Below are 14,951 nucleotides of genomic sequence, written 5' to 3'. Positions count from 1 at the left end.
TCAGCAAGAAAATAGAATGTTATGTAGACGACATGGTCGTCAAGACTCAGCTTTCAAGTGATTTAATAAAAGATTTGCATTATGTTTTCGAAATTCTGCGTAAGTTTAACATGAAACTAAACCCAAACAAGTGTGCATTCGGTGTCACCTTGGGTAAATTCCTAGGGTACATCATCAACCGGCATGGCATTGAGGCCAACCCGGATAAAATTAAGGCTATCCTAGATATGAGACCACCCCAAAAATTGAAGGAGGTTTAGAGGTTGAATGGCCGTATAGCCGCTCTGAGCCGCTTCATGTCCAAATCGGCAGATCACTGCCTGCCTTTCTTTAAGGCAATTAAAAGCAAAGGCTATGAATGGACCAAAGAATGCCAGCTCGCATTCGACGAGCTCAAAAGATACCTCGCCAGTATCCCGGTCTTAACCCGACCCGAGGAGGGTGATGTTTTGGAGCTATACCTCTCTGCAAGTGATGAGGTGGTCAGCTCGGTACTGATAAGAGAAGTAGATCGGGTCCAATGACCTATCTACTATGTTAGCAAAGTGTTGTAGGGTGCAGAGACGAGGTATCCAGAGATCGAACAGTTGGCATATGTGCTAGTCATTGCTGATCAGAAGATCTGTCCGTACTTCCAAGCTCATATCGTCGTCATCCTCACCAACAAGCCTCTGAAGCAAGTCTTGCTCAAGCCTGAGGTCTCTGGTAGGCTGATGAAGTGGGCCATCAAGCTCAGCGAATACGACCTCTAGTACAAGCCGTGAACTGCTATCAAGGCCCAAGCCTTAGCTGACTTTGTCGCGGAATGCACTTTCAGCACCGAAGTCCCTAGGCCGGTCGAGCCCGAGGCCCCCAAGTCGGATGAGCCCAAGGTTCCCAGGCCGATTGAGCTCGAGCACCGTGAGGTAGCAACCAGCGTGGCTTCTCTCCTAGTTAGATCAAACCCGACCTAGGATAAGGAGCCCTGGATCCTTCACGTGGATGGCTCGTCCAACCAGTAGGGCAACGGAGCTGGAATCGTTTTGTATGGGCCAAGCGGGGTGAAACTGGAGTATGTGTTACGCTTTGAGTTCGCGACATCCAACAATGAAGTGGAGTACGAGGCGTTAATATCCGGGCTGGCTCTAGCAAATGTAGTGAAATCCAAGCACATCGTCATCTGCAGTGATTCTCAGCTCATGGTCAACCAAGTTACTGGTGAATATGAAGCTCGCGAGCCAACCATGATCGCCTACTTAGCCAAAGTAAGAAAGGCTCTGCTCAACTTGTAGTCCTACTTCATCAAGCAAATCCCGAGGTCTGAGAACGCTGAGGCCGATGCCCTGTCCCGGTTAGCCAGCACCAGTGATAATACCATGAGAACCGTGTATATAGAGAACTTGCCTTGGCCTAGCATTCTCGGGGGGCAGAGGAGGTCGCTCCTGTCGTTCAAGTAGAGCCGAGATGGATCGATCCGCTCGCGAGCTTCCTGCTACATGGGACCTTCCCTGCAGATCACAATTTTTCCAGAAGGGTAGAGCGTTAGGCGACCAAATATGTCATGATAGACGAACGACTGTACCGAAGATTTTACACGCTTCCCTATCTGCGCTGCTTGCGACCTTCTAAAGCCGAGCTCGTGCTCCGCGACACTCATGAGGGCTTGTGCGGTGGACACATGGGGGGTAGGGCTCTCGCCCAGAAAGCACTACGATAGGGATATTGCTAGCCAACGATGAAGGCAGATGCGATCGAGCTCGTCAAAAGATGTGACAAGTGCCAGAAGCACGCCAACATCCACCACCAGCCTGTCGCCGACCTGAAGTATCTCCACAGCCCGTGGTCTTTCGCACAGTGGGGGATCGATATACGCGGACCATTTTCGCCAGAGATAAGGCAGAGAAGGTTCTTAGTGGTGACAGTTGATTATTTTACTAAGTGGGTAGAAGTTGAACCTCTCACAACGATCACGACGCGGAATGTGCAAAACTTCTTCTAGAAAAATATAGTGTGCTGCTTCGGACTACCCCGAGTACTGATCTCTGACAATGGTAAGCAGTTCGAGGATATTAAATTCCAGAACTGGTGCAAAGATATGGGAATTCAACAAAATTTCACCTCGGTGGCGCACCCTCAAGCAAATGGTCAAGCGAAGGTCACGAACAGAGCCATTCTCCGCGGTCTGAAGGCACGCCTCGAATGAGCTAAAGGACTCTGGGTAGACGAGCTACCCAGTGTACTATGGGCTTATCGGACCACGGTGAAGACTGCAACAGGCGAGACCGCCTTCAACCTCACTTATGGCACAGAGGCAGTCATCCCAGCCGAGATCGAGGTTCCCACGCTACGTCTAGATGTGTATGATGACCAAACAAATGAAAATGAGCTATACACCAACCTCGAACTACTTGACGAGGTACGGGACCTCGCATACATCAGGACCGCAGCCTACCAGCAGATAGTAGCTCAGTACTATAACGCCAGGGTCAAGAAGTGGAACCTCCGCGTCGGAGACCTGGTTCTTCGTAAAGTTATGGTGCTTGAGCCTGGTGTTGGTAAGCTCGGGCCAAATTGGGAAGGACCCTACCCAGTAAAGCGGGTGCTCGGGGAAGGAACATATGAGCTCGAAATCCTAGAAGGGAAACAAGTACCTCGGGCATGGAATATTGTCAACTTAAGGTAGTATTACCTATAATCACCGAGCTGAGTGGACCACAAGTCGCTCTCTGAGCCTAAGGACCAATACGTCGAGCTAACAAAAGACCTTGGCACTATAAGACCCAGTCGCCTCTTTGGCATGGGTGAACTCCAGAAGGGGGTGGACCGTAGTCGCTCCCAGAGCCTAAGGGCCAATACGCCGAGCTAACAAAAGACCTCGGCACTATAAGACCCAGTCACCTCTTCGGCATGGGCAAACTCTAGGAGAGTGGACTATAAGTCACTCCCCCAGCCTAAGCGCTAAAACGCCGAGCTAACGAAGACCTCGACACCGTATAAGACCTAACCGCTTCATTGGCATAGGCTAAGTATTAATACCAAAGGCGCAGGCTCGGGTGTGAATCCTATGATGCATAGCCAGCCCCGGTATACAAGTTGGACCCGTTAGGGACAACCGACTTCAACTTCCGTAACCCAGGTGTAGACAAGTCGGGCATATGCTCACTATGTTGCTTACCTCGGTGTACATCATAAAATCACCCCTACTAAGTACGGGGAGACAGCTCGGGGTGACGACAGTCGAGAAACCCCACTTCGGGTACTCAGCTTTAACAGTTCGAGTGGAATAGTCACTTCGACAAAAGAGTAAATCGCACAACACTTAGCAAAAAAAGAAAGGAACATTTCATTACTAGTTCTTATAAAAAAACCGAGCCTAATAGCTCGGGACAATACATCAAGACAAGAAGAAAAAAGAGAACCGGGCTCATTCGTCCGGGAACAACCACTTCAAAGATTCATTCATTCAGAAGAAAAAGACAACCAACCTCAAGGTCCCACCACCTCCACGTCCTCATCGCTCTCCTCTAGGGAGTCGGGCTCCTCCTCCTCCACAACGCCCGCTGTCTTTGGGGCCAGGTCCTTCATTGTCACGCCCTCCAGGTTAAGGCTGGAGAACTTCTTCCGGACCAGCTATCGGCAAAGCTTGAACCCCGAGCGGTAGAGTCGTACTCAACCTGGAGGTTGTGGAACTGCTAGGACTCTTTAAAGTCCTCCACCGCGGTGTCGAAGTTTCGGGTCCGCTCGTGGAGCATGGACTCCAAGCTTTGGACCTGCTGGCGAAGGAGCTCCCTCTCCGCCGTCACCCTCGAAGACTCCTTGTAACGGGCACTCTCCTCAGACAATCGGGAGATCCGCGCTTCTTGGTCCCTAACGAGCAGCTCCTGGGTCTCACTCCCCTTCTGAGCCTGGTGGACCTCACCCCGGGCCTGGGGAGGTTGTAATGAAGAACTAAGGCCCGAAGTCTCTCCATTGACATGGAGGAAGGGCCAAAGCTATCCCGGGAAGTAGAAGCCGAGTTACCGAAGGCTTCCCAAGCCTCCAAAGACCACCCTTCGGGGAAACCCCAAGCTCCCCCCGAGCTCGAGGGGACCTCGTTTTGGTTACTGTTCCACGGGTACCCAGACATTGTTTGGACAGAGTAGAAGACTCACCAGAAAAGTGAACTGAGAAAGCGACGATAACGGGGAGAGCTCGAGCAAACAAGGCGAAGGCGCAACCTCAAAACCGAAAGCAAGGCAAGTTGGCGTAAAAAAATGAGGCCTGGGGGCCCTTCTATTTTAAGCCACTGTGCCCGAAAACTAACGATCTCGATTAAAGCAAATCCAACGGCTCACAGTAAATACGACCACACGTCTTCCCAAACTAAAGGCAGTTTGGTGCCCAAAAAACCTGAAAACCACACGTGGTCGGTCAAAGTAATTTGAATTACGGGTCAAACCCGCCCGTCACTTCATGAACTCCTCGCGCTAGAGCAAAACTCTTAGCCCAAGGAGTGGGGGGCAATTGATGGAGGGTGATTTAACCCGACCTCCTAACCAGGTGATACGTGGATATGACTCGACGTAAGTGACAACTCAGCATGACATCTTGGCCACAACTCGGCGTAATGAGCTCACTGAAACCCCAACAGAATAGCTCGCCACAAGACAGCTCGCTACAGAACGGCTTGCTGCAAAGCAGCTCGCTATTGGATTTCGCTACAAGGGAGCTCGCTACGAAGGAGCTCGCTACAAGGGAGCTCGCTACGAAGGAGCTCGCTACAAGGGAGCTCGCTACAAAGGAGCTCGCTATTGAGTAACCCGGAGTCTTTGGGAAGCTTCTTATCCAACAAGACCGTGCCTGTCAAACTGCCCCCACGTCTCTTGTCCGGCGGCGCAGCACCTGCCAGTCCAGAGGGCTGCGCCCACATTTCATGTCAGGCGGCATCATGCACGCCAGCTCTGCATAACGTCTCTCAACTGACAGGACCGTACTCTGCGACGGTTACCTGCACCAATCGAATCAACCTGGTGAATAACGGCTGTAGCAGAGAATCAGAGGCGGTTACACCCGATTTGACAGAGCCTCAGTATATAAAGGCCCCGATTTCCAAGGGGCAAGGGTAATTTTTACGAAGTGCGCATCTCCACTCTTAGCTCATTTTCCTTTACTACTCTCTAGCTTCCCACCGAGTTATAACTTAAGCATCGGAGTGTTCCCACCGGGCAAGCTCCCCGGGAATCCTTTATCTTCTTCTCCTTCTCAGGTGTTGTCCGTTGCCAGATAGGAGCGAGGCCCCTACCAGCTAGGAGTGACCAGATCGCGCTACATCACCAACCATGCTGACTCAATTGGTGGGATCTCCGTTGGGGGTTTAGGGTACAGGGGATGGATTACCTCCTTTACCACTTTAAATAGTGATGTCAATGGATTGGGTTAAATGGTAAACCCGACTTGACCCAACCATATAGGATTGGATTAGGGTCAATATATTTGGCTTTAGGGTTGGGTTAGAGTTTTGATTCTTTAACTCAATAACACTAACCATGCTGACTCAATTGGTGGGATCTCCATTGGGGGTTAAGGGTACAGGGGATGGATTACCTCGTTTACCACTTTAAGTATAGGAATGTCAATGGATTGGGTTAAATGGTAAACCCGACTTGACCCAACTATATAGGGTTTGGATTAGAGTCAATATATTTGGTTTTAGTGTTGGGTTAGGGTTTTGATTTTTCAACCCTAGTTAGGTTTAGGTCAAGTTCGGGTTTTGGTTGACCTACTCCGTCAGATCATGATACCCTTCATATATACAAAGTATTCTTATAACTTCTTGACTTCTAAATCTATCTATTTATATGTTGATTTTGATTTTCTTTTTTTTTTTTCTAAATGGAAAAAGTGATACCTTAGAATTTATAAAATAATTTCTTAACTTAAATTAATGGATTTTAGGTCTCAAAATATATTAAAAAAATATAATTAAAATGCTACCTGATAGATTGGGTCAATATAGGATTGGATTGGGTTTGAAAATTATGTATTTTTAAGTTGGATTGGATCGGGTTGAGATGGTGGAGAGTCGAGTTAGGTTGAGGCAAACCTGTGCTGAATCCGACCCATTGACATATCCCTATGACCCATTTCAAAAAAACCCTCAAATTTTGTAAGGGTATTTTTGATATTACACTAATTTTAACCCCAATCTTGTAAGGGTATTTTTGACATTTTCACTACTTTATTAACATTAATAACTAACTACTATCAGAGATTTTAAAACTTTTTTCCATGTTAATATTGTCAGGGAGGTTCAAGGATTTTTCCTTTAATTATTAGTCTTATCATATGTTCTTTAATTTTCTCCCACTGAGTGCTGACTTGACTACTGAGAAGACCATTGCTCTCTCCCGCGTCTCGTCGATTTCCCTGATCGCTGTTCTCTCTCACCTCCCGATCTCCTCTGCGTCTCTCCCTCTCTCAAATTCGATGGATTATGATTTCAGGAACAGAGCCGGACCTCCATACGATTCGCATATCCCTATGTACCGGTCAAACACCAGTTCGTCACCGTCACCATCAAGCCATCCGCACCATGGACCATCCCTCTACCCCAGAGTTGGTCAGCCCAGTCATGCCGTTATCCCTCCGGCTGGCCGGACGACTTCCTATCATCAGACGACTTCCCCATCCTGTAAGCTTGTACCCTCTCCGTTTCCATTTTTGTAATATAAATTTCTTGGTTTTCCATAATGATGTCATTCGGCAGCGCTAGACAAGAAATTGAATTCAAAATTTAATCTGATTGCAGATACCTTCTTTCTTTTGTTGTTGTTAGGTTCTTCCTATCTTGCCTGTGTTGGATGATTTTTATATTAATGATAGTTTAGGGTTCTTCATATGCTTTTTATATTAATGATAGGTTCTTCATATGCTTTCTATGTGTGTGCATATGCAACTACAAACCTTATAATCCCCCCGTATATCTCGACTTCATCATGAACTGTCACTAGAATCCATCGTTTGTTCTTGTACTTAAACGTATTTTATTTTCTAGGTGTTCGGCTTTTGATTTGAGGATGTATAACAAGTTCATTTTTTTTTCTTTGGTTTACAGCAGGATTGGGCATGAGGGTTGCAATAAAACCCGAGTACCGAATAACTGCACCAGTAAGTCTCTTCTAGTACCCATGTTACATTTACATCTTAAATTTATATCAGTCTTATTGCAATTGCTTAACAATAAACTCATCATATATAATTAAATTCAGTGCAACGTATTCACATGTTCAACTGAAGAATTCAATTGTCTTTTGGACTTTCTCATTGTATGCTACTATGATATGAGGGAAGAATGAACTAATGATGTATATATTGAGGTTGACAATAGCAATTCCAAAAGGAAGTTGGATTCAAATTATAGGTTTTGCATTTCTTTACCTTATAATTTCACATTTATTATAACCCTAAATAGTTTCATGCATAAATGTTTATGATTCTTATTTGTTTTCGAGTACTCAATGTGGTTTTCTGCATGCTAACATGCTAAATTTGCAGCCTCAGCTGTCCCCGCAAATGGGAGATATTCCCCGAAGCACATTTCAGTTTGATTTTGAACTTGAGAAGAAAATTCTAGCTGAAGCAGAGAAGGAGAACCAAAATTGGAGCAGACTTGGGTTGGAAAACCTTTCATCTAGAACTGCAGAATCAAATCCTTCTTCGGTATAGTTACTCCTTTGTTGACATTTTAATGATTTTCACCATTAAAAACCAGAAATGTGCCTATTTTGTTTACTTCTTTTGGATGAAAGTTCAACCTGGAAGCCCTAAGGAGGCATCAATTCAGAAGCAGAAGTGACCCATAATTCAACAGTTTTTCACCGGGATAAGAGTTAGAGAATCAGTGCACATAAAGAGTGTTTTCTGTCAAGGGTTGTTGAATTAGATTTCGTGTGACCCTTGTACTTCAAATCAATCAAATGTTTGCCTTACTCAATGAACTTCCTGTTTTTGAGATTGTTTTCTTTTTAATAAAAACAAGTTATTTTTGTCTTTACGCAGGAATAATTTGTGAAAATTGAAAATTTCATTGTCAAGCTGGAAACTGACAATATTATGTTTTGTGTAGGGTTCTGCCACAGATCCAGTAGTGAGCAAATACACTGCTTCAGGACTCAGCCGGGAAGCTGTGTCCCTTGCAGTAGCAACCTTTGGAGATAATCCAACAAAGGTATGCATTTATGTTGAGTTACCAACAAGATAGGGTGTTATTACATGATTGCATTTGTATTTAAAACCTAGTGGTGCCTATATCATATTATGGCTTAGATGAAGGATGCTCTGAACCATGCATCTGATGGATCTTTACCTTAGAGGTTTCTGAGTAATGGGTATTTCTTGCTCCAATTCATGGTTCTTAATCTTCAAAAAGACTTTGGTGATTGAATGACTTCAGTTATTTGATCACTCTGATATTTATTTAGTTTTTGGTTGGGAATTTGGGATATATTGGTGGGGCCTATCATGGAAAACCTTCTTTTGAAGTAATTGCATTCTTTTGGAGGTCAAAGTAAATTAAATAGATACTGATAAGTAAAATAAATAGATTTTAGGAGAACCAAGAACATAAAAGTTTTCTCTGTTGTTGTTGTTGCTAGGAGACATGGATGGTATATTATATATTCAGTTCAAGTGCAATTATAGGGATTGTTGTTACCAAAAAAGGGAAAAATAAATTAAAGAAAACTAAAACACAAACAAAAAAGAAGGATTAATGTGATTCAGTAGGGTGCCTACAACCATGAGTGAAGTTAGTTAGATCAATTAATATAAAAACATATTGTAATATAAACCAAAATACAACAAGCCATAGAAAACCTCCCCTCCCAATAGCACTTTCCCTTGATGTTTTTCCCAATAGACACTGTTCTTTTTTGAGGAACAAGAGGCACTGTTCTGGCACCAATTGATAATTTCCCATGTCACGAAAGGATTCATACACCAAAAAGCTAAGAGCATAAAAACATAGTTATTATCATTGTTCTTTGAATAGGTAATATTATTATATTGAACTCAAAAGGCAAAAGCCCCTGTACAATAGGTTTCTGTACATGAAACCATGGTTTTTAAAGAGAGACCAGGTATAAGCCCTTAAATGAGCTTGTTTCTGGGATCTGGGTTTCTGATTCAATCAGGTGGTTGATGTAGATCAATTTGGATCAATCATATAACCTAAACATGAATGCCATATAACGTGTATATGTGCACCTAATGTTGTATAATTTATTCCAAGCTATTCATCTTAAAAACTGACATTGTTTAAAAAGAATCCTCTTTGAATCTCCTAACATCCAATAGGGAGATGGCAAGGTGCCAACCAGCGGGTTGGTAAGGTCTCCTGGATTGGGATCAAATCCCGCCTGCACCTGGATTGGGGGGCTTATGGGTTGGGGGATGGGCTAACCCCCACTGTGTAGCCCTTCAATAGAAATAAAAAATAAAAATAAAAAACATCCAATAGGGAGATGGTAACTGAGAAAGATATTAGAGTGCAAGAATGTGAAGGTTCTCTTCGAAGTGAGTTTACAAATTCTCTCAAACCTCCTCTCCCTTTCTACACATAACTTCATGGTTGCATGCATGCAATTTGCAATCTTACATCTCTTCCATTGCCTTGTAGTTGTAGCAATAATTTCTTACATTAGAAAGAAAGAAAAAGGAAAAAAGAGGAGGGGGATGGTTTCCCTCTTCTGTATTTCCCCCTCCTTGCATCACTCTCCATGGTATCATGGCTGCAATGCATGTCTTCCTCTCTTTGTCTCTCATTCTCTCATTCATATCCTCTTCAACCGTCTAAAATCTGCCTCTCCCTTGACAGATTCTCACCCCATCCAAAACTCTTGATTTTTCTCTATGTTCTAGTTTTTTTATTTGAAATCAAGAACCTCTTCTTTAAATATTTATGTTTACAACTTATCCAGATCAATAAAACTTGCTGGGTCTCACATAAATCTGTTTGTCTGTCTGGGTTTTCCAGTTTTTGTGCACATTGATCTGTCCTATAATAGAACCAATCCAGGCTTTTAGATGGTTCCTGGTTTTCTGGGTTGACTGAGTTGATCCTGTTTTTATAACTATGCCTGAGACCTGGGGTATGGAACTGTGTTAAACCCCAAAATCCATAACCAGGGAATGCTCCAAAGGGTTTTGCAGTCTCTTGCCTCAGTTGGTCTACCCCGAAAAGCAACCAATACCACATATTTATATCCTCGAAACCCAGTATATATCCTCAGAAGAAATTTCACAGAAAACTGTAATATATTGTTTCTTTTTTATTTCTTAAAATCAAAGAAACACCAAAAGGTTATAGTGGGAGAATTAGAGTTGGTTTCCTGATAGGAAACCTTTCCTAAAGAAATATGGTACATGACTTGAATTTCAAACCACATATCAACAGTATGGCAAGACTGTACAGAATCTGTACTCTAAATGTTACAAGTTTACTATATCATGATTGGGATACATAAGTAATTATTTCATTATTCCCTTCTATCTGTCTACCTGCTTTCATTTATCCTTGCTATTTCTTTCTACTTCTCTCAAATGCCTGCTTGGTTTCTTTTTCCATGCACACCAATTGTACTTCTGTATCATAACATAAAATGTAACCTGTCTCTTATTAGTTATCTGTACATTTTACATTGAAGCATCAAAAGCACCACTTGACACTGTTTATTCCCTAAAGGTTCCAGTGATTATATTGCGTGCATTTGGTACCCACCAGATGTTTATCATGTTTCATCCTACATTTCAACTTCCATGCCTACATGAACTAAAATACTAGGCAAAAGGTTTTCTTATAGCTTAGAGGATGCCTTCATTTTCAGGTCAGGGAATTTGTAAAGGGGTACAACCTCCTCAGAGAAATGGGGTTCTCGCCTAACAGCGTTGCTGAAGCATTAGCAATGTATGATAATGATACAGACAAGGCATTGGCTCATTTTCTGAACAGTTCAACATGATGGTACTGGGAATTGATGGTGATTTGCAGGAATATCGAATGATGTTTTGTGTTTTCTCAAGTTCAGTAATTCAGCTAGGTTGTATAATCGTGAAAATGCTTAATCCTTGAAAAATCATTTGACATTGGGTGTGTATCTTTATTTTTTTTTCTTCTATTTTTTTTTTTCAATTTGGAGAAATAAAACCATCTGTTTTCTTTGTTAGTGTTGTCCCAGAAGTCATTGTTCATTTTGTACATTGTTGAAACTCTGATGTCGAGATCATGTTCAATTTGTATTTTGAACACTATACTTTTACCTGGTAACCAGACAGAACTGTCCGATGGATCTTTCACATCTTTCTGCACTAGGCATTTGCCAAACCTGGTAGAGTGGTAATTGATAGGGTGCCATGGTTGGGCTTATGAAAAAAACCTAAGGCTCTATTTTGGAAGGAGTACAAATACAAATATGTAGAGAACAAAACCTTATATTTTGTATTATCTTATATATATTTGTATTTGTACTCCTTCCAAACTGAGCCTAAGGTTTTTTTAGTTCGCATGAATAGAGGTCTGGAATGGGCTGTTTGGTTGGGTGGAACCAGAATCCCATTCCCATTCGTAAGGGAATGTCATTCCCCCATTTGAGGGAATGACATTCCCTCTCCCGCCTTGGAATGAAATCTTTTTTTAATTGAATCCAATTTCTATTTCAATTCCTGTCTGAACCAAATAGAGTATGGGAATAGACAATTTTGTTGATTTTAATTCCAATTCTGATTCCAATTCCAAACCAAATGGACCCTAAAATTATGATTTGAAATCCTTTGGATGGGCAAGTTTATTAACTGGCACTACAGTCTTTTCTTATCAACAGAGTCAAAACAGTAGGCCTCGGTGTAAATTTCGAATTCTCTCCCTTAATATGTTACTCTTACTCATTACATGGAGAAGCAAAATAATCGAGGGGACGTCCTACTGTCTTAGCTCTGAGTACCCAGAAGCTTTGAGGTAGACATTAGCAGTGGATGGGTCGGAGTATTGCCTGCTTTTATGCTCAAACTTTAAGGGCACGTTTGTTTTGCAGGAAAAGGGGTATGGAATTGGAATGGGCTATTCTGATTCCAACTGTTTGGTTGGGTGGATTTGGAAGTTTACACTAATTTTTAGTGGAATAACATTCTCCCATTTGAGAGAATGGCCATTTCTTCCCCCTCCTTTGAAAATGAAATCTCATTTCAATTCATTCTAATTTCCATTCTGATTTCTGTTCAAACCAAACAGATTCTGCAAATAAATCATTCTAATTCCAATTCTAAGGGATTTTTGATTCCTATTGTGAACATATTTTAATTCCGACTGTGAACCAAACAAATCCTAATTGTTTAATTTCTAAGATTTCGTTTGAGGATTTAATTTTTAAAGACAATCTTTTCCTGATAAAACATAGTAAAATGGATGTTTATGATCATTATGGTGACTTCAATTCTTTAAATGAACGGTTCTTTAATAACTAACAATCCCAGACATTATATTCATGCTACCCTTTTGCTTTGGTGAGCCAATCTCCTATTCTCTTAGGGGTAACCCACAAAGCACAATCCATTATGAAGCGGCTCACAGTATGCTTTGACGATACAATGTGATACATGTCAATTTGGATGTCGAGAGGGCTTGCACTTGTAGTCATCTATTAGTGAGTTAGACGCACAATTACTGAGCAAGGTGCATGTAGGTCCGCTTAGGGGTGAGCAAATGAGTACGTTCTACCAAGAATTGAATGGAACTGATCTTGAGCCAATTTTATTCAATCTGTTATCGGATAAGGTCTGGTTCTAAGCTTATCCTACCTGAACTGACCCCGAGAATCAGCCTTAGAATCAAACTTGTCATGAAATAAATTCTAAAACACTTGGAAATGGGGGAATTGAAGCTAAGCATTTGTGGTCACAAAGACTATGGTCTTACTTGACTATTGAGGCACTTAAGTGGTTTGTTCATTTTTCTTTTATTTAATATTTGAATGTATATAATAAAAAATGTAAAAGGTAATATTTACAAAATTTGAATTGTAATGATAAGTTTTGAAGGATGTATGTATGTATGTATGTATGTATGTATGTATGTATGTATGTATGTATGTATGTATGTATGTATGTATGTGTATTCTTCTTCTTCTTCTTCTTCTTCTTCTTCTTATTATTATTATTATTATTATTGAAAATCAAGTTTAAAGAACATGTTTCATTTTTTTTTGGGTGGGTGGGGTAAAGAAAGAATAGGTTTCATAGGTAGACCCTAAAACCAATCTGAAACTACTAAGGTCAGCATCAACCCCGGAACCGATCTTGAGAGGATAAGTTTCAATTCCACAACTGAACTGACTCAAGCTCACCCCTATCCACTGACTTTACCATAGAGAGTTTATAATTACATAGATTTGATCGTGCCTCCACTTTTTGAAGGATGCTGCATGACGAATTCAACTAATATGGAGTGAAGATACAATTTGAGAGAGAGAGAGAGAGAGAGAGAGAGAGAGAGAGAGGGGTTTTGGATTTAGAATTGAAGGAGGGAAGAAAATTCTGATATGAGTCATAAAGTGGAAATCTAGTACAATCATGGAAGACCAAAAACAAGGGGGAAGCTCCACTTGGTTTCTAAACTATAAATGTTTAAAAAAAAGGGAAAATCTATGATGAGAAAAGATATTGTATGAAAGAGTTTTGGCCAATCAAAGCCCACCCATGAATTTTGATAAATAACACCTAATTCGCTATCACCTTTATAATTTCAATTGATTGGTCAAATGCTTTTCAGATATCATATCTTTTCCTTATCATAGTCGAACTCAAAAAAAAAAACCTTCAAATTTCAATATTAGTCTTGCCACGTGGTGAAAGGGGAGAATATCCATCAGTTTCAAATAAGACATTCAAATTTTACGCCATACAAAGAGCTACGGCACCGAAGCCCAGTAAACCAATTGATCCAATACTCATTATATTGTAAAAAAATAAATATTTACTTAGGCTGTGTTTGGTTGCAATGCAAATAAATTTTCGCTGATGCAAAACCATGGCAGTGCAAATGATTTGAATGTAAATTCTGACCTGTTTTTGTTTCAAATTTTAGCTTATTTTATTTGATTGCATACAAATGAAGTAAATTAAGACATAAAGCTGAATAAAATAAAATCCAAAACAAAATTAAACAAGAAATTGTATTTTTTACATTTGCATCCCCATGCATTTGTACACTGCAACTAAACACAGCCTTAGGCTCAGTTTGGGAGGAATACAAATACAAATATGTACAATATAAATATATACAAAATAATACAAAATACAAAGATTTACCCTTTACATATTTGCATTTGTACTCCTTCAAACTGAGCTTTAACAATTTCTTTGTATAGTATTATTTGGAAATGGTTGATAACATTGGCTAATGATGCATAGCAGCAATATGAACGGTTTCTTGGATTACTTTGGAGAGAAACGGGCAACTAGGAGAGTGGTGGGAGGCAGATAGAGCTTTGAGGGACGAGAGCCGGACTGGATGTAGAAGAGTGTAATTATTTTCGAGAAACAAAAAAAAAGGATTAATTACTTATATATTTGAGAAATTAATTATATTTACCTTATATATTTGAGATATTTCAAAGGTTAAGTTTAATAGATAAAATTTAAAAAAATAAAAAATGCCCTTAATCATTCATTCAATTTTCAAAATATGTCATTTTCTTTCATTCTTTCTTTGATTCTTTCTTCTTTTTCAGACCTCTCTCTCTCCACACCTAAGACTGAGACAGACTACACGTATCCACTGAAACTTTGAAAGATCGATGCAACTTCTTTGAAGAAATTGGAGCAGTGTGGGGCTTTCAGTCTTCATCTAAGAAACTGAGGTTCACACTTCTAGGCATGTGGAGCTTTCATGAGATCTGTGTTTCAAATCTGTATTTCAGAATCTGAATTTGGAGAACCTCAAT

General features: G+C 41.1%; 1 protein-coding gene across 1 annotated transcript; it reads left to right on the top strand.

The window, feature by feature from the left end:
• Positions 1 to 6,268: 6,268 nt before the first annotated feature.
• On the top strand, positions 6,269 to 11,310 carry LOC104593421 (uncharacterized). The gene is made up of 5 exons (XM_010253247.3): positions 6,269 to 6,649; positions 7,073 to 7,125; positions 7,513 to 7,677; positions 8,084 to 8,185; positions 10,842 to 11,310. The coding sequence occupies exons 1-5, from the start codon at positions 6,304 to 6,306 to the stop codon at positions 10,974 to 10,976; spliced, it is 801 nt and encodes a 266-aa protein (XP_010251549.1). The 5' UTR covers positions 6,269 to 6,303; the 3' UTR covers positions 10,977 to 11,310.
• The last annotated feature ends 3,641 nt before the right edge of the window (positions 11,311 to 14,951 follow it).

The sequence above is a fragment of the Nelumbo nucifera genome, chromosome 7 (assembly GCF_055504915.1).
Source record: "Nelumbo nucifera cultivar China Antique chromosome 7, China Antique-T2T, whole genome shotgun sequence".
NCBI classification, from domain to species: domain Eukaryota; kingdom Viridiplantae; phylum Streptophyta; class Magnoliopsida; order Proteales; family Nelumbonaceae; genus Nelumbo; species Nelumbo nucifera.
This window is presented reverse-complemented; position numbering and strand designations above follow the sequence as displayed.

Excerpts from the sequence above, each read along its gene's own strand:
- LOC104593421 (XM_010253247.3), top strand. The coding sequence starts at position 6,304 with ATGTTCTTTAATTTTCTCCCACTGAGTGCTGACTTGACTACTGAGAAG. Across the intron at positions 6,650-7,072 it reads TCAGACGACTTCCCCATCCT|CAGGATTGGGCATGAGGGTT; the intron begins GTAAGCTTGTAC and ends TTTGGTTTACAG. Across the intron at positions 7,126-7,512 it reads AGTACCGAATAACTGCACCA|CCTCAGCTGTCCCCGCAAAT; the intron begins GTAAGTCTCTTC and ends CTAAATTTGCAG.